This window comes from Pelobates fuscus, chromosome 5, assembly GCF_036172605.1.
Source record: "Pelobates fuscus isolate aPelFus1 chromosome 5, aPelFus1.pri, whole genome shotgun sequence".
Classification (NCBI taxonomy): domain Eukaryota; kingdom Metazoa; phylum Chordata; class Amphibia; order Anura; family Pelobatidae; genus Pelobates; species Pelobates fuscus.
The window spans coordinates 145,374,657-145,399,235 of NC_086321.1; the positions used below are offsets into that span (position 1 = coordinate 145,374,657).

The 24,579-nt window shown below is 55.1% G+C and overlaps 1 protein-coding gene and 1 non-coding gene across 4 annotated transcripts in view; one reads left to right on the top strand and one right to left on the bottom strand.

The window, feature by feature from the left end:
* The window catches only part of CHFR (checkpoint with forkhead and ring finger domains), a 68,532-nt gene that overhangs the window by 19,274 nt on the left and 24,679 nt on the right, over positions 1-24,579 (top strand). Inside the window, exons 4-8 of one of the 3 annotated variants that reach the window (XM_063454415.1) lie at positions 2,556-2,665; positions 2,980-3,039; positions 8,954-9,118; positions 11,254-11,433; positions 12,037-12,187. In XM_063454415.1, the coding sequence (XP_063310485.1) occupies positions 2,556-2,665; positions 2,980-3,039; positions 8,954-9,118; positions 11,254-11,433; positions 12,037-12,187 (666 nt within the window). Of the gene's footprint in view, positions 1-2,555; positions 2,666-2,979; positions 3,040-8,953; positions 9,119-11,246; positions 11,434-12,036; positions 12,188-24,579 lie in introns of all 3 variants that reach the window. The other 2 variants (XM_063454413.1, XM_063454416.1) reach the window with 2 other exon arrangements.
* LOC134613208 (5.8S ribosomal RNA) lies at positions 19,389-19,542 on the bottom strand. The gene has a single exon (XR_010091228.1). It is a non-coding gene; the product is annotated as a 5.8S ribosomal RNA (ribosomal RNA).

Sequence of the window (24,579 nt, forward strand, 5' to 3'; positions counted from 1 at the left end):
AAGGATTTATGTAATTAAACTTCACTATAACATAAACTTAGCTTATGTACTGATAGCTCCTTTTGTCTTTTGTATTGTATTCTCTTATAAAGGTGTAGTAGGGGTGTGGTTCGTAGCAAGGGACCCGTGTCCTTGGGTAATCCCTGTGTTCAACCCCTTCTTTTAATAGGATGCACTGTTTTTATTATCTGTCCGTACACCATGTGGTAGCGGTTGGTGCCTTCATCATTTAGCCTAATCTAGCTGATGTTGTTGTAAGGTGAAGGAAAGATAGAACAGGAGAGAGGGGAGGGGGGGAGGGTGTAGGTTATACGTCAAGTCGTTTTTTTTTTGTTTTTTTTTGGTAGTGTATGGAGTCCTCTGGGGGTGTCTATGGCCTCCCCTGGTCCTAATTGGCCCGTGCGCTATTCTGATGTCCTAAATCGTCCCTCCATTTGAGAGATCACTAGTCTGCCATGGGTCCCAAAGTTTGTCGAAGCTGTACATGGTCCCTTTTAGTCGGGCGGTCAAGCTATCCATCAGGTATACCTCTTTAATATTGGATATGACCCTCTGGATTGGTGGGAGTGTGGTTTGTAGCCATGTTTGAATGGTACGTGTATTTTAACAGTGAGAGACAGAATAACAAAAAATAATCTAGAAAAATGCATGTCAAAAAAGTTATAAATTGATTTGCATGTCAATGAGTGAAATAAGTATTTGACCCCTGTCAATCAGCAAGATTTCTGACTCCCAGGTGTCTTTTATACAGGTAACGAGCTGAGATTAGGAGCACTCTCTTAAAGGGAATGCTCCTAATCTCAGCTCGTTACCTGTATAAAAGACACCTGTCCACAGAAGCCATCAATCAATTAGATTCCAAACTCTCTACCATGATCAAGACTAAAGAGCTGTCTAAGGATGTCAGGGACAAGATTGTAGACCTACACAAGGCTGGAATGGGCTACAAAACCATCGACAAGCAGCTTGGTGAGAATGTGACAGCAGTTTGTGCGATTATTCACAAAATGAAGAAACATTAAATAACTGTCAGTCTCCCTCGGTCTGGTGCTCCATGCAAGATCTCCCCTCGTGGAGTTTCAATGATCATTAGAACGGTGAGGAATCATCCCAGAACTACACGGGAGGATCTTGTTAATGATCTCAAGACAGCTGGGACCACAGTCACCAAGAAAACAATTGGTAATACACTGAAATCCTGCAGCGCCTGCAAGGTTGCCCTGCTCAAGAAAACACATGTACAGACCTGCCTGAAGTTTGCCAATGAACATCTGAATGGTTCAGAGGAGAACTGGTTGAAAGTGTTGTGGTCAGATGAGACCAAAATCAAGCTCTGGCATCAACTCAGTTCGCCTTGTTTGGAGGAGGTGGAATGCTGCCTATGACTCCAAAAACACCATCCCAACCGTCAAACATGGAGGTGGAAACATTATGCTTTGGGGGTGTTTTTCTGGTAAGGGGACAGGACAACTGCACCGCATTAAAGGGACGATGGACAAGGCCATGTACTGTCAAATCTTGGGTGTGAACCTCCTTCCCTCAGGTTGTGGATGGGTATTCCAGCATGACAATGACCCAAAACACACAGCCAAGGCAACAAAGGAGTGGCTCAAGAATAAGCACATTAAGGTCCTGGAGTGCCCTAGCCAGTCTCCAGACCTTAATCCCATAGAAAATCTGTGGAGGGAGCTGAAGGTTCGAGTTGCCAAACGTCAGCCTCGAAACCTTAATGACTTGGAGAGGATCTGCAGATAGGAGTGAATTAAAATCCCTCCTGAGATGTGTGCAAACCTGGTGGCCAACTACAAGAAACGTCTGACGTGATTGCCAACAAGGGGTTTGCCACCAAGTACTAAGTTGAAGGGGTCAAATACTTATTTCACTCATTTACATGCAAATCAACTTTTTTGACATGCCTTTTTTTGAATGTTTTTGTTTGTTTTTGTTTTGTTATTCTGTCTTCCACTGTTAAAATACACCTACCATTAAAATGATAGACTGATCATTTCTTTGTCAGTGGGCAAACGTTCAAAATCAGCAGGGGATCAAATAGTGAAGTCAGTATTACTGATGGCATAGAGAAGCGTTGGGGTACACACCACATACACGGCCATCACTGCCATCTAGCCAGCTGTGGTTCTCAGAGATGCTATGAAACCAATGATTTTCTATGAGAAGCTCTCACCTCCACACTGAACTACCGTTGAAGTGAGGCAGGACATCCTCCTGGCTGTTGCTTGATAGCCGAGGGAATTACTAAGGGGATTTATAAAATTGCTGGGTTCTCTTCAAATTGGCACTTTTATGGTGTGTGCAGTTAATCATCGAAACACTTTAGAAAGCTGAAGTGCTTTATGAGACTAGAGAGTCCATTTAAAAGCAACATGTTTGGTCTAAAGCTATTTTGTTAGGAAAACACGGTAGTTTGACAGACATAGTCTTATTAGCTTGGGTTGTTGAGCCTATGTTTTTATTATACAGTCTGCATTGCTCAAGTCATACTTGTGTTCTATTAAGACACATTTTTTCATTTAAAACATTCTTTTACTTTGCAGCACAAATGGCACAGTGATTAACAGACTGAAAGTGGTAAAGAAACAATCCTATCCATTGAAGAATGGTGATGTGATCTATCTTGTTTATAGGAAAAATGAGCCAGAACAAAGTGAGTCAGTCTCTTTTAAAACAAACACAAAAAAATCCCACATCATTAAAACTTGAATTGGAATTATTTATTTTTTCCATTCAAGGAAAACAATACTGTATTCCTAACACTATAGTGTTCCCCTTACTAGTTGGGGCACCCCTGGCACCACAATCACTACACTGAGCTGTGCTTGGAGTGGTCCTTTAACTGTCCACAGTTATATATATTTTTTGTTTATTTGGAATAAACTGTCCCTTTAAAACTATATGGCATTGCTATAATCTTGTTGTTGGTGTTTGAAGTAGTAAATAATAACACATTTGTTTTTTCAGATGTAGCATATCTGTATAAATCATTGAATCAAGCACAAGACAGTATGCAATCGAAAGAAGGTAAGTCAAAAGTTCTTTGCTTTAACTTACCAGTGTTTGTGCAAGTGGTAAAATATCTCTGTTGAAGCACATAATAATAATAACATTGTAAAATGTGTTATTTAGCATACACTCTGCTCTTAGCAATCTGTAAACACGGCTGTGTTTGGGCTGTAGATTTCCTTATTACCATCATCTTATATTCTACAGCGAGCTTTATGAATTTAGACATTACGTATGGTGACAGGAAGTGCCTTTTTAATTTTATATTCTTTTTCATGTCAAAACTATAGTAATCAAATTAAAATGGGTTGAGGGGGGTGGGGGGGGGGGCTCAAGTTGGAAATCAGCACACATCTCTTGGAAGAGGTAATTGGTTGTTTTTTTTTGAATGTTCAGGTCATTCTCTGTTTTCCTTTAAGTGCTGATTTCTTTTCTTTCAAGATAGATAATTACCAAATGGAAAACAAAAAAATCAAACTAATGGGATATCTAAGCAAAGTGATCTTAGCTTGGTCTACATATGTCCATCTCCATTTAATGATCATAATAATAATAAAAAAATTTAAGAGATATAGGCTAGATGGCTGAAATAATTCAGTTATATGCCACTACTTTGCTCTAAAGTGGTTATATTAAAGCGGCACTGTCATGCCGAACTTACCTTTCCTCAATCTCTTCCTCTTCTCCCCCTCTCTCGGGATCTGTTATTCTTTTCTTCCATTCTTCTTTAGTTTTCTTTAAAATCATAAGACAAAGTAGGGACTCTGTCTTATGGAGGATTCCTCCGCTTGACCAGCTCTGACCAGCGGAGGAGCAAAGTGTGCTTCATTTCCGCTGGTCAGAGCAATTTTCCCATGATCCCTAGCTTTCCTCCCTGTTCCCACAATGCTTCCTGTCAGTATTGCCGAAAGTCCTGTCACTTAGACAGAACGCCGGCAAAACTGCCGAATTGCATCCTAACAGAATGAGCACTGTTTCTCCATTGGTGTTAGGATGCAATTCGGTACTTTGTTCGGATCGGAATTTCATTCAAATGAATGAAACTCCGATCCTATTCATTGCTGTGGCTGCATCTTGCAGCCGCTTAGTAGATAACTCCCTAATTCCCACGGTATCAGGGAGCTATCTACTAAAAGGCTGAAAGACCTAAATTGGTCTTTCAGCCAAATTTACTAACACCAAGTAAAAATGACTTGGTATTAGTAAATAATATGCCCCTACTCGCTATACCGCGAGTAGGGGCATGTCTAGTAAGCAGTGAGCAGCCTGTGGCTGCTCACTGTAGAAGAAAAATAAAAAAAATATTGCCCCCCACCCCTAAATGACGGGTGGGGGCCGTAAAGTAAAATAAGGGAGGGAGACCTATTGTCCCCCCCCCCCCGGCCCCCACCCCTGAGCGGTGGGTGGGGGCCATAAAGATAATGAGGGGGGGGGACCTACTGTCCTCCCCCCGGCCCCCACCCCTGGGCGGCGGGTGGGGGCCATAATAGTAGTAGGGGGGGGGAACCTACTGTCCTCCCCCCCGGCCCCCACCCCTGGGCGGCGGGTGGGGGCCATAATGGTAATAAGAGGGGGGGGACCTACTGTCCTCCCCCCCCCGGCCCCCACCCCTGGGCGGCGGGTGGGGGCCATAATAGTAGTAGGGGGGGGGACCTACTGTCCTCCCCCCCGGCCCCCACCCCTGGCCGGCGGGTGTGGGCCATAATAGTAATAGGGGGGGGGGGGACCTACTGTCCTCCCCCCCCAGGCCCCCACCCCTGGGCGGCGGGTGGGGGCCATAATAGTAGTAAGGGGGGGGACCTACTGTCCTCCCCCCCCGGCCCCCACCCCTGGCCGGCGGGTGGGGACCATAATGGTAATAAGAGGGGGGGGGACCTACTGTCCTCCCCCCCCGGCCCCCACCCCTGGGCGAAGGGTGGGGGCCATCATAGTAATAAGAGGGGGGGGGACCTACTGTCCTCCCCCCCCGGCCCCCACCCCTGGGCGGCGGGTGGGGGCCATCATAGTAATAAGGGGGGGGAGACCTACTGCCCCCCCCCGCCCCCACCCCTGAGCGGCGGGTGGGGGCACTAAGTAAATTCCCCCCCCCCCCCCCCCATCAAGGTGACTAGGGGTGCCCAAGCCCCTAGTCACCCACCCCCCACCCAAATAAAAAATGCCCCTACCTACCCCCCTCACCCTAAAAAATAGTGAGGGGGGAATAAAATTGCTAACCTGTAAAGTAAAATTAAACTTACCATTCGACGTCTTCGTTTTTCTAAAATCTTCATTTTTCAGCCCCAAAAAAGGCCAAATAAAAAACCATCATAGCCGTCGAACTAAAAATAAAATAAAAAACCCGAGCGCAAAGAAAAAACCCGACGAAAAAGAAAAAACCCGAGCGCACAAAAAAATAATCCATCTTCACCCATGGAGGGCTCCGCGCAGACTGAGCTCCGCAGGGCGGGGCAAGGCTTATAAAGCCTTGCCCCGCCCTGCAATTAGCCTAAGAACACTCTGATTGGTGGGTTTAAGCCAATCAGAGTGCTCTTTGTCATTTTACAAGCGTGGGAAAGTTCTTTGGAATTTTCCCACGCTTGTAAAATGTCACAGAGCACTGTGATTGGATGGCTTGAAATCCATCCAATCACAGTGCTCTGTGTCATTTTACAAGCGTGGGAAAGTTCTTTGGAATTTTCCCACGCTTGTAAAATGACACAGAGCACTGTGATTGGATGGATTTCAAGCCATCCAATCACAGTGCTCTGTGTCATTTTACAAGCGTGGGAAAATTCCAAAGAACTTTCCCACGCTTGTAAAATGACAAAGAGCACTCTGATTGGCTTAAACCCACCAATCAGAGTGTTCTTAGGCTAATTGCAGGGCGGGGCAAGGCTTTATAAGCCTTGCCCCGCCCTGCGGAGCTCAGTCTGCGCGGAGCCCTCCATGGGTGAAGATGGATTATTTTTTTGTGCGCTCGGGTTTTTTCTTTTTCGTCGGGTTTTTTTTTTTGCGCTCGGGTTTTTTATTTTATTTTTAGTTCGACGGCTATGATGGTTTTTTATTTGGCCTTTTTTGGGGCTGAAAAATGAAGATTTTAGAAAAACGAAGACGTCGAATGGTAAGTTTAATTTTACTTTACAGGTTAGCAATTTTATTCCCCCCTCACTATTTTTTAGGGTGAGGGGGGTAGGTAGGGGCATTTTTTATTTGGGTGGGGGGTGGGTGACTAGGGGCTTGGGCACCCCTAGTCACCTTGATGGGGGGGGGGGGGGGAATTTACTTAGTGCCCCCACCCGCCGCCCAGGGGTGGGGGCGGGGGGAGGACAGTAGGTCCCCCCCCCCATTATCGTTATGGCCCCCACCCGCCGCCCGGGGGGGGGGGGGGACACAGTAGATCCCCCCCCCCCCTTATTACTATTATGGCCCCCACCCGCCGCCCAGGGGTGGGGGCCGGGGGGGAGGACAGTAGGTCCCCCCCCTTTTTTCCATTAGGGCCCCCACCCGCCGCCCAGGGGTGGGGGCCGGGGGCTGGAGGACAGTAGGTCCCCCCCCCCCTTATTACTATTATGGCCCCCACCCGCCGCCCAGGGGTGGGGGCCGGGGGGGGGAGGACAGTAGGTCCCCCCCCCTATTACTATTATGGCCCCCACCCGCCGCCCAGGGGTGGGGGCCGGGGGGTGGAGGACAGTAGGCCCCCCCCCCTATTACTATTATGGACCCCACCCGCCGCCCAGGGGTGGGGGCGGGGGGAGGACAGTAGGTCCCCCCCCCATTATCGTTATGGCCCCCACCCGCCGCCCAGGGGTGGGGGCCGGGGGGGGGGAGGACAGTAGATCCCCCCCCCCCCCTTATTACTATTATGGCCCCCACCCGCCGCCCAGGGGTGGGGGCCGGGGGGTGGAGGACAGTAGGTCCCCCCCCCCCCTTTATTACTATTATGGCCCCCACCCGCCGCCCAGGGGTGGGGGCCTGAGGGGAGGACAGTAGGTCCCCCCTCATTCCCATTATGGCCCCCACCCGCCGTCCAGGGGTGGGGGCCGGCGGGGGAGGACAGTAGGCCCCCCGTCCCCCCCTTATTACCCTTTTTTTTTTTTACAGTGAGCAGCCACAGGCTGCTCACTGTTTAGTGGACATGCCCCTACTCGCGATATAGCGAGTAGGGGCATTGGGGAGATTTTAATCTCCCTTGTGCTATTATGGGGGTCATATTGACCCCCATAGAGTGAGGAAGGGACCTGGGGGGCTTATGAAGTGGTGGGGAGCACTGCTCCCTGCCGCTTCTGTCTTTACATATTGCAAGGAGGGAGCTGCACGCCGGTAGCTCCCTCCTTGTAATAAACCGAACAAACAAACGAACACTGATACACAGTGTTAGTTTGTTCGTCTGATTTTTTTCTATTCATTCATTCGTCTGTCTGATGAATGAATGAATAGGTGAAATTCCCGTTCGCATGTCCAGATGTTTCACTGGGCATGTGCGGGAATCTCAGGGCTATCTAGTGTGGGCAGATGACGTGTCCCACAGGGACTTCACCTACCCACACAAAGATGGCGGCGCCCTGAATATAGATCGGGGCAGAAAATAAAGAATAAAAAATAGGTAATGTGGGGGGCATAGGGGCATTTGGGGATGACTAGGGGGTCGATTGGATGTAGTTGAGGCGGGAGGGGGGTTAAAAAAAAACGTAATTTGGCATGACAGTGCCGCTTTAACCCCTTAAGGACACATGACGTGTGTGACATGTCATGATTACCTTTTATTCCAGAAGTTTGGTCCTTAAGGGGTTAAAGTTTTTTTTTTTGTGTTTTTTAAACAATCTTTCTTGTGTCAATGTAGTAGTGAGTAAGTGCATTTGTTTTCACTTCATAGAGCATTTATAGAGCTGAAATAATTCAGTTATATGCCACCACTTTGCTCTAAAGTGGTTATATTAAGGTTTTTTTTTTGTTTTTTAAACAATCTTTCTTGTGTCAATGTAGTAGTGAGTAAGTGCATTTGTTTTCACTTCATAGAGCATTTGTTTTAACTTCATAGAGCATTTGTTTTAACTTCATAGAGCCAATTATTACAGTAACACGCATAATAACTCTTCCTTCCCAATGTTTAATAATTATAGTGCTGGGAGAAATTTTGGCTGCTAGTACATTTTTTTTTGTAATTCTTCTTTCAAGTACATCCTCCAGCCTATGTAACCAAGTCCATTTGGACACTTTTCATTTGGTCATTTTTTATCACAAACCTAATTCCTTGTGGATTTTTTTTTTCCACATACTTTTTTTTATTTTGGGAAAATTCACATGTTAAATGTTAAATCTATAACCCCGCCACCTTACATATTTGTATTCTACTACTATTCTAGATTACAATGATTCCCAACATGCATTCCTTAATCAAACACTTATATCTACCCATAATCTTATCTATAATCCAACCCATAATCCTAGAACATCACCTAATCCCACTTTAGTGAGGGTTCACTGTGCTGATGTCAGTAATCACACCAGCAGAGGGATTTCCTAGCTCACACAGTACTTAAAGTATTTAATTCAAAGGGCTACGAGCTGCGCTGCACATAGCTCTAATGTCAGTCTGGGGCCTCAAGTATTAAAAGATACTTGGGAATCCTTGGTACAGGCAGGGATTTAACTCCATGCTGGTACTTTACTTTGCTTCATGTCTTTTTATGCTGTCAACGGGAGTTAAAGTATGACGGTATATACCGTGATATGGTTAAGTGGTTAAAGATTCTAAAAATGATTTAAATTTTTTTTTAAATAAAAGGTGGCTTAAAACTGAACTACTTCAGCCATCTAGTCTAACTCTTTAAAATGTCATGTTTGTCATTATTCATGATGATGCTCAATGTCTCTTTATTTATGCATCAACAATATCTACTTAAGAGTATAGTTTGTGTGCTTTGGTTTTGCTGACATCATATTCTTTCTTTAGATACCTCAGAGGAATTGGATGAAACTCATACTTTATCATCTCTTCAAGATACTCTGTCTTATGATGAACCTCAGCCTTCCACTTCCACATCCAACCTCTTTAGTACAGCCACTACCTCTGCCAGTGAGCCAGCTTCCACTATGCAGGTTCAGCCATCTTCAGCAGGTGGGTGAAGATACTCTGTGCAGAAGCTTGGCTATGGATGGATTAAATAGCTGGGTTATCACTTCTAGCCTCTTGGTTTGTCTATAACATTTTATGTATTGTGCACTTTAGCTAGGTTTTGTGTTGTGCATTTTCTCTCCATTTCCTGGCTATATATATATTTCTTCCAGCAGTTGATGATGCATCTTTTTCTTTTGGTTAATGTTACAACTAGCAAAGATCATGGGGGGTAGGGCCAGACACTCAACATGGCCGGACGCACTTTCTTGTAGCTCCAGTTCTCCAAACCGGAAATTGTGGCTAAATCGCCTAAAAACAATGCAGAACCCGACCCGATGAGCACACTTGGCTGAAGCCTTTCTGGAGTCCCCATTTCTGAGACTTTCTCATGGCCGGCTGACACCATTATATAACATTATATAGCAAATCCTGCTGTCCCTAGCTTGATCAGATATGCTAGTTACGGTTTGAATACTGTTTAAGCCTTTTTGTTATACATTCTCGAGTCGCATAATTTACTTGAAGGAGCTGTGACGGTCTGATGCGAATCCAGTGGTCTTTTTCTACCTCTTAAAGGGACACTCCAGGCACCCAGACTACTTCTGCTCATTGGAGTGGTCTGGGTGCCAACTCCCACTACCCTTAACCCTGCAAGTGTAATTATTGCAGTTTTTCATAAACTGCAATATTTACATTGCAGGGTTAACTCCACCTCTAGTGGCTGTCTATTAGACAGCCACTAGAGGTCACTTCCTGGGTTCTAGCACACCCATCGCTGTGTGAGGACCTCCAGCGTCGCTCAAAACCCCATAGGAAAGCATTGTAATGATTTTTCAATGCTTTCCTATGGGGAGACGTAATGCGCATGCGCGGCATTTCTGCGCATGCGCATTAGGTCTCCTCGGCCGGTGAGCGCGATTAGTCTCGCCCACCGGCCGACGTAATCATTAGGAGGAGCGTCGCGGAGGCGGAGACATCGGCGAGGGAAATCGCCGCTGTCCCAGGTAAGTGACTGAAGGGGTTTTCACCCCTTCAGTAACCGGGGATTGGTGGGTGGGAGGGAGAGGGACCCTCCAGTGCCAGAAAAACGGATCGTTTTTCTGGCACTGGAGTTTCCCTTTAACTGCATTATCGTAATACTACTCATGGGCACAGTGCCCTGAATCAAACCTAGTTTAAAGGACCACTCTAGGCACCCAGACCACTTCAGCTTAATGAAGTGGTCTGGGTGCCAGGTCCCTCTAGGATTAACCCTTTTTTTTTTTTTTTTTTTATAAACATAGCAGTTTCAGAGAAACTGCAATGTTTATATTACGGTTAATTCAGCCTCCAAATCCTCTAGTGGCTGTCTCACTGACAGCCGCTAGAGGCGCTTGCGTGATTCTCACTGTGAAAATCACAGTGAGAGCACGCAAGCGTCCATAGAAAAGCATTGTAAATGCTTTCCTATGAGACCGGCTGAATGCGCGCGCAGCTCTTGCCGCGCATGCGCATTCAGCCGAAAGGGAGGATCGTAGGCGGAGAGCTCCCCGCCCGGCGCTGGAGAAAGAGGTACTTTTAACCCCTTCCTTACACCAAAGCCCGGCGGGAGGGGGACCCTGAGGGTGGGGGCACCCTCATGGCACTATAGTGCCAGGAAAACAAGTGTGTTTTCCTGGCACTGTAGTGGTCCTTTAACCCCTTAAGGACCAAACTTCTGGGATTAAAGGGAATCATGACATGCCACACATGTCATGTGTCCTTAAGGGGTTAAGCAACAAGTGCTTATGCTTCAAACAATAGCTTGTTAATCCTCTATGTTCAAGCACTAGCACTGTATCTCTTTAGCTTGACTACTTAATATAAAATATGCTCTGTTTAGATTGTATTTTAATACTAAAAAGTGTGAAAATCTTGACATACCATTTGTTATGTCTGCAACTACTCATGCTATGTCTACTCATGTGGAAATGTCACCTAAAGCATGTTTGTTTTTTCATTGCACTGCAAAATATAAAAAATTAAAAAAAATTAAATAAAAAAAACTTGCAAAGATCATAAATATGACTGACTAATACTGATTTTACAAATGATTGTTTATTGAACTTGTTTCTTGATGATTTTAAATTGGTGCATCCATTCTCTAACCGCTCCAGGGATTCAATGTGCAGGGACTGTGGTTGAACATAAACATGGCCAGCAGTCTGAAGTTAGAGTTGGTGGACACACTTCAACAAAAGATGCTTGTGAAATGACTGTAATCCCTCTTCCTCAAACTGTAAAGCAAAGAGCAGAACAAGAAAATCTTCCACCTCCAAGAAAGAAGCTCAAGACAGGTTAGTGCTTTGAATCTGGCGAATTATTATCTTTAACGCTTAGCATATGGACATATTTAATGGGATTCTTCACTTATCTGAGAATTGACAAGGGCATCACACATTTAAAGCCAAAATATCAGACCTGGAAAAATGGCGGAGATGGAAATTTCTCCAGACAGGACGGACCACAGGTTACTTTTGGGCCAATACTTTTGGGCCATATGTAGAACATGTTCGGTTTAAAATGGCTTTGGCACTAGCCTATACTATAACTGTATAATATGTTGGTGTCATTCTGTTTTATTTATTACAAAAACTACAATGATATACATTATAATCATTAATTTAATTTGTAATTAACCAGAATCTTATGTAATAATCATTAATTTAATCTGTAATTTGTTTAATAGAATTAAGATTTACATTGTAAAATGAAAGTTGCGTAGTCATATATAAAGTAACATAATATATCACCAGATACTTTGGATATTTTAGAAAATAATGTCCTTGTAGACTTTCTATGAACACATTAACCGGATTCTTTACTTCTATTTGTAATTATGTCTGGTCCTCTTCTGTTGGGATAGGGGATCTCAGATCTGTTCATTTGATTTCCTCCAGAGGAGGATTTGTCAGTCAGTCAGGCTCCTGCATCTTCCAGCTGTTCAAAAGGTTCTCCTGAAGATCCAAAGGCTGCAACAGTGAAACCGGACAAGATGGAAGAGACATTGACCTGTATTATCTGTCAGGAGTTGCTGCATGACTGTGTCAGGTAAAGCAATCTTTCCAGTTGTGCAAAATAGGATGTGGCAGTAATCTGACATAGAACTTTCTATGTAACATTAAGTACTTAGAACGTCTGTAGGTTAATCTGTAGGTTGCAGTGAGTGAGGCCATGGGCATTCCCATTAAAACCATTCATATAAGTTTTACAAATTGCATGTTAAACCTAGCCATCTTTGCTATACAACTTTTATTCTTGCTTGTAAGTCAATATTTTAGTTAAAGGGATACTCCAGGCAACATAACAACTTCATTGATATTATGTTATGGTGAATGAGTTTCAGGCACTATTTACCTTTTAAGGGACAAGGTAGTCCCTAAAATAACTTTAGCTTAAAGAATCAGTTTAGATTAGAGATGCACTGGAAAAAAAAAAATGGGCCTATCCCATGTCGGCCAAAAATCTGTCAAACCTGCTGAAAAACACCAGGGATGCACAATTCCTTTTGACAGCCCCCCAACCTGGCACTGCCTCACTGATAGCCTCAGCATTAACATCGCTGACAGCCCCCATGACACAGATCCTGGGCGTGGAAGCTCCTGTGCTGGTGAGCAGCGAGCGTGTTGTGCCTGGTGTCCCCAGTTTGGGCTGCACGCGGAGACCGGTCCTGGCGGCATGAAGGACAGGGAGGACCTTCGGATGGTACCTGTCACAGGGAATCCCAAGGGGGAGGGAAACCATTAGATGTCACTCCTAGGATTCACCATCCGTGTCTGGCGGCGGAGGGGGGTCTATGGTACCGGCGGGGAGCAGGGTACAGGGACTTGGCTCTCAGACCCGCCCACCGGGTGGCTCCTTCTACCAGCAATGTGTGTGGCAAATGGGGGGGTGGAGGAGAACCACAAGAAACCACAAAACACCCCTTTTTTGATAATGGAATCTTCCATGTTATGCAGAGGCCCACACTTCCTCAACTGGCATTCTAGACCAGGAGGGAGGAAGCAGGGGCTAGCTTTAGGATTGCAAAATCCACCATTTTTCTTGGACACATATCATCGCTACACAGAGGGTGAGCCGCACAGGAAAAATGCTACCCTGTAGTATTCTTAATTTAACAGAGATGTGTTTGTAATGGCTGTGAAAATTAAATGTTAAAATCCACATTATTGTATTCAGCTACTTCATGGAACTGAGCACCTCCTTCATTGTCAGTAATGGAGATAGATAGAAGTTATGGTATTTCTAACACCCTCACTCTGTCACCAGTTACCCCCTCCCTCAGTCATTCTCACCAATCACCCCCTCCTTCAGTCACTTTGTCACCCCCTCCCTCAGTCACTTTGTCACCCCCTCCCTCAGTCACTCTGTCACCCACTCCCTCAGTCACTGTCACCCACTCCCTCAGTCACTGTCACCCACTCCCTCAGTCACTGTCACCCACTCCCTCAGTCACTGTCACCCACTCCCTCAGACACTGTCACCCACTCCCTCAGTCACTGTCACCCATTCCTCCAGTCACTGTCACCCAGTCCCTCTGTCACCCAGTCCCTCTGTCACCCAGTCCCTCTGTCACCCAGTCCCTCTGTCACCCAGTCCCTCTGTCACCCAGTCCCTCTGTCACCCAGTCCCTCTGTCACCCAGTCCCTCTGTCACCCAGTCCCTCTGTCACCCAGTCCCTCTGTCACCCGGTCCCTCTGTCACCCGGTCCCTCTGTCACCCGGTCCCTCTGTCACCCGGTCCCTCTGTCACCCGGTCCCTCTGTCACCCGGTCCCTCTGTCACCCGGTCCCTCTGTCACCCGGTCCCTCTGTCACCCGGTCCCTCTGTCACCCGGTCCCTCTGTCACCCGGTCCCTCTGTCACCCGGTCCCTCTGTCACCCGGTCCCTCTGTCACCCGGTCCCTCTGTCACCCGGTCCCTCTGTCACCCGGTCCCTCTGTCACCCGGTCCCTCTGTCACCCGGTCCCTCTGTCACCCGGTCCCTCTGTCACCCGGTCCCTCTGTCACCCGGTCCCTCTGTCACCCGGTCCCTCTGTCACCCGGTCCCTCTGTCACCCGGTCCCTCTGTCACCCGGTCCCTCTGTCACCCGGTCCCTCTGTCACCCGGTCCCTCTGTCACCCGGTCCCTCTGTCACCCGGTCCCTCTGTCACCCGGTCCCTCTGTCACCCGGTCCCTCTGTCACCCGGTCCCTCTGTCACCCGGTCCCTCTGTCACCCGGTCCCTCTGTCACCCGGTCCCTCTGTCACCCGGTCCCTCTGTCACCCGGTCCCTCTGTCACCCGGTCCCTCTGTCACCCGGTCCCTCTGTCACCCGGTCCCTCTGTCACCCGGTCCCTCTGTCACCCGGTCCCTCTGTCACCCGGTCCCTCTGTCACCCGGTCCCTCTGTCACCCGGTCCCTCTGTCACCCGGTCCCTCTGTCACCCGGTCCCTCTGTCACCCGGTCCCTCTGTCACCCGGTCCCTCTGTCACCCGGTCCCTCTGTCACCCGGTCCCTCTGTCACCCGGTCCCTCTGTCACCCGGTCCCTCTGTCACCCGGTCCCTCTGTCACCCGGTCCCTCTGTCACCCGGTCCCTCTGTCACCCGGTCCCTCTGTCACCCGGTCCCTCTGTCACCCGGTCCCTCTGTCACCCGGTCCCTCTGTCACCCGGTCCCTCTGTCACCCGGTCCCTCTGTCACCCGGTCCCTCTGTCACCCGGTCCCTCTGTCACCCGGTCCCTCTGTCACCCGGTCCCTCTGTCACCCGGTCCCTCTGTCACCCGGTCCCTCTGTCACCCGGTCCCTCTGTCACCCGGTCCCTCTGTCACCCGGTCCCTCTGTCACCCGGTCCCTCTGTCACCCGGTCCCTCTGTCACCCGGTCCCTCTGTCACCCGGTCCCTCTGTCACCCGGTCCCTCTGTCACCCGGTCCCTCTGTCACCCGGTCCCTCTGTCACCCGGTCCCTCTGTCACCCGGTCCCTCTGTCACCCGGTCCCTCTGTCACCCGGTCCCTCTGTCACCCGGTCCCTCTGTCACCCGGTCCCTCTGTCACCCGGTCCCTCTGTCACCCGGTCCCTCTGTCACCCGGTCCCTCTGTCACCCGGTCCCTCTGTCACCCGGTCCCTCTGTCACCCGGTCCCTCTGTCACCCGGTCCCTCTGTCACCCGGTCCCTCTGTCACCCGGTCCCTCTGTCACCCGGTCCCTCTGTCACCCGGTCCCTCTGTCACCCGGTCCCTCTGTCACCCGGTCCCTCTGTCACCCGGTCCCTCTGTCACCCGGTCCCTCTGTCACCCGGTCCCTCTGTCACCCGGTCCCTCTGTCACCCGGTCCCTCTGTCACCCGCTCCCTCTGTCACCCACTCCCTCTGTCACCCACTCCCTCTGTCACCCACTCCCTCTGTCACCCACTCCCTCTGTCACCCACTCCCTCGGTCCCCTCCCTCGGTCCCTCGGTCCCTCTGTCACCCACTCCCTCGGTCCCTCTGTCACCCACTCCCTCGGTCCCTCGGTCCCTCTGTCACCCACTCCCTCGGTCCCTCGGTCCCTCTGTCACCCACTCCCTCGGTCCCTCGGTCCCTCTGTCACCCACTCCCTCGGTCCCTCGGTCCCTCTGTCACCCACTCCCTCGGTCCCTCGGTCCCTCTGTCACCCGGTCCCTCGGTCCCTCGGTCCCTCTGTCACCCACTCCCTCGGTCCCTCGGTCCCTCTGTCACCCACTCCCTCGGTCCCTCGGTCCCTCTGTCACCCACTCCCTCGGTCCCTCTGTCACCCACTCCCTCGGTCCCTCTGTCACCCACTCCCTCGGTCCCTCTGTCACCCACTCCCTCGGTCCCTCTGTCACCCACTCCCTCGGTCCCTCTGTCACCCACTCCCTCGGTCCCTCTGTCACCCACTCCCTCGGTCCCTCTGTCACCCACTCCCTCGGTCCCTCTGTCACCCACTCCCTCGGTCCCTCTGTCACCCACTCCCTCGGTCCCTCTGTCACCCACTCCCTCGGTCCCTCTGTCACCCACTCCCTCGGTCCCTCTGTCACCCACTCCCTCGGTCCCTCTGTCACTCACTCCCTCGGTCCCTCTGTCACTCTGTCCCTCGGTCCCTCTGTCACTCGGTCCCTCGGTCCCTCTGTCACTCGGTCCCTCGGTCCCTCTGTCACTCGGTCCCTCGGTCCCTCTGTCACCCACTCCCTCGGTCCCTCTGTCACCCACTCCCTCGGTCCCTCTGTCACCCACTCCCTCGGTCCCTCTGTCACCCACTCCCTCGGTCCCTCTGTCACCCACTCCCTCGGTCCCTCTGTCACCCACTCCCTCGGTCCCTCTGTCACCCACTCCCTCGGTCCCTCTGTCACCCACTCCCTCGGTCCCTCTGTCACCCACTCCCTCGGTCCCTCTGTCACCCACTCCCTCGGTCCCTCTGTCACCCACTCCCTCGGTCCCTCTGTCACCCACTCCCTCGGTCCCTCTGTCACCCACTCCCTCGGTCCCTCTGTCACCCACTCCCTCGGTCCCTCTGTCACCCACTCCCTCGGTCCCTCTGTCACCCACTCCCCCGGTCCCTCTGTCACCCACTCCCCCGGTCCCTCTGTCACCCACTCCCCCGGTCCCTCTGTCACCCACTCCCCCGGTCCCTCTGTCACCCACTCCCCCGGTCCCTCTGTCACCCACTCCCCCGGTCCCTCTGTCACCCACTCCCCCGGTCCCTCTGTCACCCACTCCCCCGGTCCCTCTGTCACCCACTCCCCCGGTCCCTCTGTCACCCACTCCCCCGGTCCCTCTGTCACCCACTCCCCCGGTCCCTCTGTCACCCACTCCCCCGGTCCCTCTGTCACCCACTCCCTCGGTCCCTCTGTCACCCACTCCCTCGGTCCCTCTGTCACCCACTCCCTCGGTCCCTCTGTCACCCACTCCCTCGGTCCCTCTGTCACCCACTCCCTCGGTCCCTCTGTCACCCACTCCCTCGGTCCCTCTGTCACCCACTCCCTCGGTCCCTCTGTCACCCACTCCCTCGGTCCCTCTGTCACCCACTCCCTCGGTCCCTCTGTCACCCACTCCCTCGGTGTCACCCACTCCCTCGGTCCCTCGGTGTCACCCACTCCCTCGGTCCCTCGGTGTCACCCACTCCCTCGGTCCCTCGGTGTCACCCACTCCCTCGGTCCCTCTGTCACCCACTCCCTCGGTCCCTCTGTCACCCACTCCCTCGGTCCCTCTGTCACCCACTCCCTCGGTCCCTCTGTCACCCACTCCCTCGGTCCCTCTGTCACCCACTCCCTCGGTCCCTCTGTCACCCACTCCCTCGGTCCCTCTGTCACCCACTCCCTCGGTCCCTCTGTCACCCACTCCCTCGGTCCCTCTGTCACCCACTCCCTCGGTCCCTCTGTCACCCACTCCCTCGGTCCCTCTGTCACCCACTCCCTCGGTCCCTCTGTCACCCACTCCCTCGGTCCCTCTGTCACCCACTCCCTCGGTCCCTCTGTCACCCACTCCCTCGGTCCCTCTGTCACCCACTCCCTCGGTCCCTCTGTCACCCACTCCCTCGGTCCCTCTGTCACCCACTCCCTCGGTCCCTCTGTCACCCACTCCCTCGGTCCCTCTGTCACCCACTCCCTCGGTCCCTCTGTCACCCACTCCCTCGGTCCCTCTGTCACCCACTCCCTCGGTCCCTCTGTCACCCACTCCCTCGGTCCCTCTGTCACCCACTCCCTCGGTCCCTCTGTCACCCACTCCCTCGGTCCCTCTGTCACCCACTCCCTCGGTCCCTCTGTCACCCACTCCCTCGGTCCCTCTGTCACCCACTCCCTCGGTCCCTCTGTCACCCACTCCCTCGGTCCCTCTGTCACCCACTCCCTCGGTCCCTCTGTCACCCACTCCCTCGGTCCCTCTGTCACCCACTCCCTCGGTCCCTCTGTCACCCACTCCCTCGGTCCCTCTGTCACCCACTCCCTCGGTCCCTCTGTCACCCACTCCCTCGGTCCCTCTGTCACCCACTCCCTCGGTCCCTCTGTCACCCACTCCCTCGGTCCCTCTGTCACCCACTCCCTCGGTCCCTCTGTCACCCACTCCCTCGGTCCCTCTGTCACCCACTCCCTCGGTCCCTCTGTCACCCACTCCCTCGGTCCCTCTGTCACCCACTCCCTCGGTCCCTCTGTCACCCACTCCCTCGGTCCCTCTGTCACCCACTCCCTCGGTCCCTCTGTCACCCACTCCCTCGGTCCCTCTGTCACCCACTCCCTCGGTCCCTCTGTCACCCACTCCCTCGGTCCCTCTGTCACCCACTCCCTCGGTCCCTCTGTCACCCACTCCCTCGGTCCCTCTGTCACCCACTCCCTCGGTCCCTCTGTCACCCACTCCCTCGGTCCCTCTGTCACCCACTCCCTCGGTCCCTCTGTCACCCACTCCCTCGGTCCCTCTGTCACCCACTCCCTCGGTCCCTCTGTCACCCACTCCCTCGGTCCCTCTGTCACCCACTCCCTCGGTCCCTCTGTCACCCACTCCCTCGGTCCCTCTGTCACCCACTCCCTCGGTCCCTCTGTCACCCACTCCCTCGGTCCCTCTGTCACCCACTCCCTCGGTCCCTCTGTCACCCACTCCCTCGGTCCCTCTGTCACCCACTCCCTCGGTCCCTCTGTCACCCACTCCCTCGGTCCCTCTGTCACCCACTCCCTCGGTCCCTCTGTCACCCACTCCCTCGGTCCCTCTGTCACCCACTCCCTCGGTCCCTCTGTCACCCACTCCCTCGGTCCCTCTGTCACCCACTCCCTCGGTCCCTCTGTCACCCACTCCCTCGGTCCCTCTGTCACCCACTCCCTCGGTCCCTCTGTCACCCACTCCCTCGGTCCCTCTGTCACCCACTCCCTCGGTCCCTCTGTCACCCACTCCCTCGGTCCCTCTGTCACCCACTCCCTCGGTCACTCTGTCACCCACTCCCTCGGTCACTCTGTCACCCACTCCCTCGGTCACTCTGTCACCCACTCCCTCGGTCACTCTGTCACCCACTCCCTCGGTCACTCTGTCACCCACTCCCTCGGTCACTCTGTCACCCACTCCCTCGGTCACTCTGTCACCCACTCCCTCGGTCACTCTGTCACCCACTCCCTCGGTCACTCTGTCACCCACTCCCTCGGTCACTCTGTCACCCACTCCCTCGGTCACTCTGTCACCCACTCCCTCGGTCACTCTGTCACCCACTCCCTCGGTCACTCTGTCACCCACTCCCTCGGTCACTCTGTCACCCACTCCCTCGGTCACTCTGTCACCCACTCCCTCGGTCACGGAGGAGCGACCCTCAGACAGGCGTAGCCCCGGGAGGAACCCGGGGCCGCAAGGTGCGTTCGAAGTGTCGATGATCAATGTGTCCTGCAATTCACACTAATTCTCGCAGCTAGCTGCGTTCTTCATCGACGCACGAGCCGAGTGATCCACCGCTAAGAGTCGCGAGCGACCCACTCCCTCCCTCACTCGGTCACCCACTCCCTCCCTCACTCGGTCACCCACTCCCTCCCTCACTCGGTCACCCACTCCCTCCCTCACTCGGTCACCCACTCCCTCCCTCACTCGGTCACCCACTCCCTCCCTCACTCGGTCACCCACTCCCTCCCTCCCTCCCTCCCTCACTCGGTCACCCACTCCCTCCCTCCCTCACTCGGTCACCCACTCCCTCCCTCCCTCACTCGGTCACCCACTCCCTCCCTCCCTCACTCGGTCACCCACTCCCTCCCTCCCTCACTCGGTCACCCACTCCCTCCCTCCCTCACTCGGTCACCCACTCCCTCCCTCCCTCACTCGGTCACCCACTCCCTCCCTCCCTCACTCGGTCACCCACTCCCTCCCTCCCTCACTCGGTCACCCACTCCCTCCCTCACTCGGTCACCCACTCCCTCCCTCACTCGGTCACCCACTCCCTCCCTCACTCGGTCACCCACTCCCTCCCTCACTCGGTCACCCACTCCCTCCCTCACTCGGTCACCCACTCCCTCCCTCACTCGGTCACCCACTCCCTCCCTCACTCGGTCACCCACTCCCTCCCTCCCTCACTCGGTCACCCACTCCCTCCCTCCCTCACTCGGTCACCCACTCCCTCCCTCCCTCACTCGGTCACCCACTCCCTCCCTCCCTCCCTCCCTCGGTCACCCACTCCCTCCCTCCCTCCCTCCCTCGGTCACCCACTCCCTCCCTCCCTCACTCGGTCACCCACTCCCTCCCTCCCTCCCTCGGTCACCCACTCCCTCCCTCCCTCACTCGGTCACCCACTCCCTCCCTCCCTCACTCGGTCACCCACTCCCTCCCTCCCTCACTCGGTCACCCACTCCCTCCCTCCCTCACTCGGTCACCCACTCCCTCCCTCCCTCACTCGGTCACCCACTCCCTCCCTCCCTCACTCGGTCACCCACTCCCTCCCTCCCTCCCTCCCTCGGTCACCCACTCCCTCCCTCCCTCCCTCCCTCGGTCACCCACTCCCTCCCTCCCTCCCTCGGTCACCCACTCCCTCCCTCCCTCCCTCGGTCACCCACTCCCTCCCTCCCTCCCTCGGTCACCCACTCCCTCCCTCCCTCCCTCGGTCACCCACTCCCTCCCTCCCTCCCTCGGTCACCCACTCCCTCCCTCCCTCCCTCCCTCGGTCACCCACTCCCTCCCTCCCTCCCTCCCTCGGTCACCCACTCCCTCCCTCCCTCCCTCCCTCGGTCACCCACTCCCTCCCTCCCTCCCTCGGTCACCCACTCCCTCCCTCCCTCCCTCGGTCACCCACTCCCTCCCTCCCTCCCTCGGTCACCCACTCCCTCCCTCCCTCCCTCGGTCACCCACTCCCTCCCTCCCTCCCTCGGTCACCCACTCCCTCCCTCCCTCACTCGGTCACCCACTCCCTCCCTCCCTCACTCGGTCACCCACTCCCTCCCTCCCTCCCTCGGTCACCCACTCCCTCCCTCACTCGGTCACCCACTCCCTCCCTCACTCGGTCACCCACTCCCTCCCTCACTCGGTCACCCACTCCCTCCCTCACTCGGTCACCCACTCCCTCCCTCACTCGGTCACCCACTCCCTCCCTCACTCGGTCACCCACTCCCTCCCTCACTCGGTCACCCACTCCCTCCCTCACTCGGTCACCCACTCCCTCCCTCACTCGGTCACCCACTCCCTCCCTCACTCGGTCACCCACTCCCTCCCTCACTCGGTCACCCACTCCCTCCCTCACTCGGTCACCCACTCCCTCCCTCACTCGGTCACCCACTCCCTCCCTCACTCGGTCACCCACTCCCTCCCTCACTCGGTCACCCACTCCCTCCCTCACTCGGTCACCCACTCCCTCCCTCACTCGGTCACCCACTCCCTCCCTCACTCGGTCACCCACTCCCTCCCTCACTCGGTCACCCACTCCCTCCCTCACTCGGTCACCCACTCCCTCCCTCACTCGGTCACCCACTCCCTCCCTCACTCGGTCACCCACTCCCTCCCTCACTCGGTCACCCACTCCCTCCCTCACTCGGTCACCCACTCCCTCCCTCACTCGGTCACCCACTCCCTCCCTCACTCGGTCACCCACTCCCTCCCTCACTCGGTCACCCACTCCCTCCCTCACTCGGTCACCCACTCCCTCCCTCACTCGGTCACCCACTCCCTCCCTCACTCGGTCACCCACTCCCTCCCTCACTCGGTCACCCACTCCCTCCCTCACTCGGTCACCCACTCCCTCCCTCACTCGGTCACCCACTCCCTCCCTCACTCGGTCACCCACTCCCTCCCTCACTCGGTCACCCACTCCCTCCCTCACTCGGTCACCCACTCCCTCCCTCACTCGGTCACCCACTCCCTCCCTCACTCGGTCACCCACTCCCTCCCTCACTCGGTCACCCACTCCCTCCCTCACTCGGTCACCCACTCCCTCCCTCACTCGGTCACCCACTCCCTCCCTCACTCGGTCACCCACTCCCTCCCTCACTCGGTCACCCACTCCCTCCCTCACTCGGTCACCCACTCCCTCCCTCACTCGGTCACCCACTCCCTCCCTCACTCGGTCACCCACTCCCTCCCTCACTCGGTCACCCACTCCCTCCCTCACTCGGTCACCCACTCCCTCCCTCACTCGGTCACCCACTCCCTCCCTCACTCGGTCACCCACTCCCTCCCTCACTCGGTCACCCACTCCCTCCCTCACTCGGTCACCCACTCCCTCCCTCACTCGGTCACCCACTCCCTCCCTCACTCGGTCACCCACTCCCTCCCTCACTCGGTCACCCACTCCCTCCCTCACTCGGTCACCCACTCCCTCCCTCACTCGGTCACCCACTCCCTCCCTCACTCGGTCACCCACTCCCTCCCTCACTCGGTCACCCACTCCCTCCCTCACTCGGTCACCCACTCCCTCCCTCACTCGGTCACCCACTCCCTCCCTCACTCGGTCACCCACTCCCTCCCTCACTCGGTCACCCACTCCCTCCCTCACTCGGTCACCCACTCCCTCCCTCACTCGGTCACCCACTCCCTCCCTCACTCGGTCACCCACTCCCTCCCTCACTCGGTCACCCACTCCCTCCCTCACTCGGTCACCCACTCCCTCCCTCACTCGGTCACCCACTCCCTCCCTCACTCGGTCACCCACTCCCTCCCTCACTCGGTCACCCACTCCCTCCCTCACTCGGTCACCCACTCCCTCCCTCACTCGGTCACCCACTCCCTCCCTCACTCGGTCACCCACTCCCTCCCTCACTCGGTCACCCACTCCCTCCCTCACTCGGTCACCCACTCCCTCCCTCACTCGGTCACCCACTCCCTCCCTCACTCGGTCACCCACTCCCTCCCTCACTCGGTCACCCACTCCCTCCCTCACTCGGTCACCCACTCCCTCCCTCACTCGGTCACCCACTCCCTCCCTCACTCGGTCACCCACTCCCTCCCTCACTCGGTCACCCACTCCCTCCCTCACTCGGTCACCCACTCCCTCCCTCACTCGGTCACCCACTCCCTCCCTCACTCGGTCACCCACTCCCTCCCTCACTCGGTCACCCACTCCCTCCCTCACTCGGTCACCCACTCCCTCCCTCACTCGGTCACCCACTCCCTCCCTCACTCGGTCACCCACTCCCTCCCTCACTCGGTCACCCACTCCCTCCCTCACTCGGTCACCCACTCCCTCCCTCACTCGGTCACCCACTCCCTCCCTCACTCGGTCACCCACTCCCTCCCTCACTCGGTCACCCACTCCCTCCCTCACTCGGTCACCCACTCCCTCCCTCACTCGGTCACCCACTCCCTCCCTCACTCGGTCACCCACTCCCTCCCTCACTCGGTCACCCACTCCCTCCCTCACTCGGTCACCCACTCCCTCCCTCACTCGGTCACCCACTCCCTCCCTCACTCGGTCACCCACTCCCTCCCTCACTCGGTCACCCACTCCCTCCCTCACTCGGTCACCCACTCCCTCCCTCACTCGGTCACCCACTCCCTCCCTCACTCGGTCACCCACTCCCTCCCTCACTCGGTCACCCACTCCCTCCCTCACTCGGTCACCCACTCCCTCCCTCACTCGGTCACCCACTCCCTCCCTCACTCGGTCACCCACTCCCTCCCTCACTCGGTCACCCACTCCCTCCCTCACTCGGTCACCCACTCCCTCCCTCACTCGGTCACCCACTCCCTCCCTCACTCGGTCACCCACTCCCTCCCTCACTCGGTCACCCACTCCCTCCCTCACTCGGTCACCCACTCCCTCCCTCACTCGGTCACCCACTCCCTCCCTCACTCGGTCACCCACTCCCTCCCTCACTCGGTCACCCACTCCCTCCCTCACTCGGTCACCCACTCCCTCCCTCACTCGGTCACCCACTCCCTCCCTCACTCGGTCACCCACTCCCTCCCTCACTCGGTCACCCACTCCCTCCCTCACTCGGTCACCCACTCCCTCCCTCACTCGGTCACCCACTCCCTCCCTCACTCGGTCACCCACTCCCTCCCTCACTCGGTCACCCACTCCCTCCCTCACTCGGTCACCCACTCCCTCCCTCACTCGGTCACCCACTCCCTCCCTCACTCGGTCACCCACTCCCTCCCTCACTCGGTCACCCACTCCCTCCCTCACTCGGTCACCCACTCCCTCCCTCACTCGGTCACCCACTCCCTCCCTCACTCGGTCACCCACTCCCTCCCTCACTCGGTCACCCACTCCCTCCCTCACTCGGTCACCCACTCCCTCCCTCACTCGGTCACCCACTCCCTCCCTCACTCGGTCACCCACTCCCTCCCTCACTCGGTCACCCACTCCCTCCCTCACTCGGTCACCCACTCCCTCCCTCACTCGGTCACCCACTCCCTCCCTCACTCGGTCACCCACTCCCTCCCTCACTCGGTCACCCACTCCCTCCCTCACTCGGTCACCCACTCCCTCCCTCACTCGGTCACCCACTCCCTCCCTCACTCGGTCACCCACTCCCTCCCTCACTCGGTCACCCACTCCCTCCCTCACTCGGTCACCCACTCCC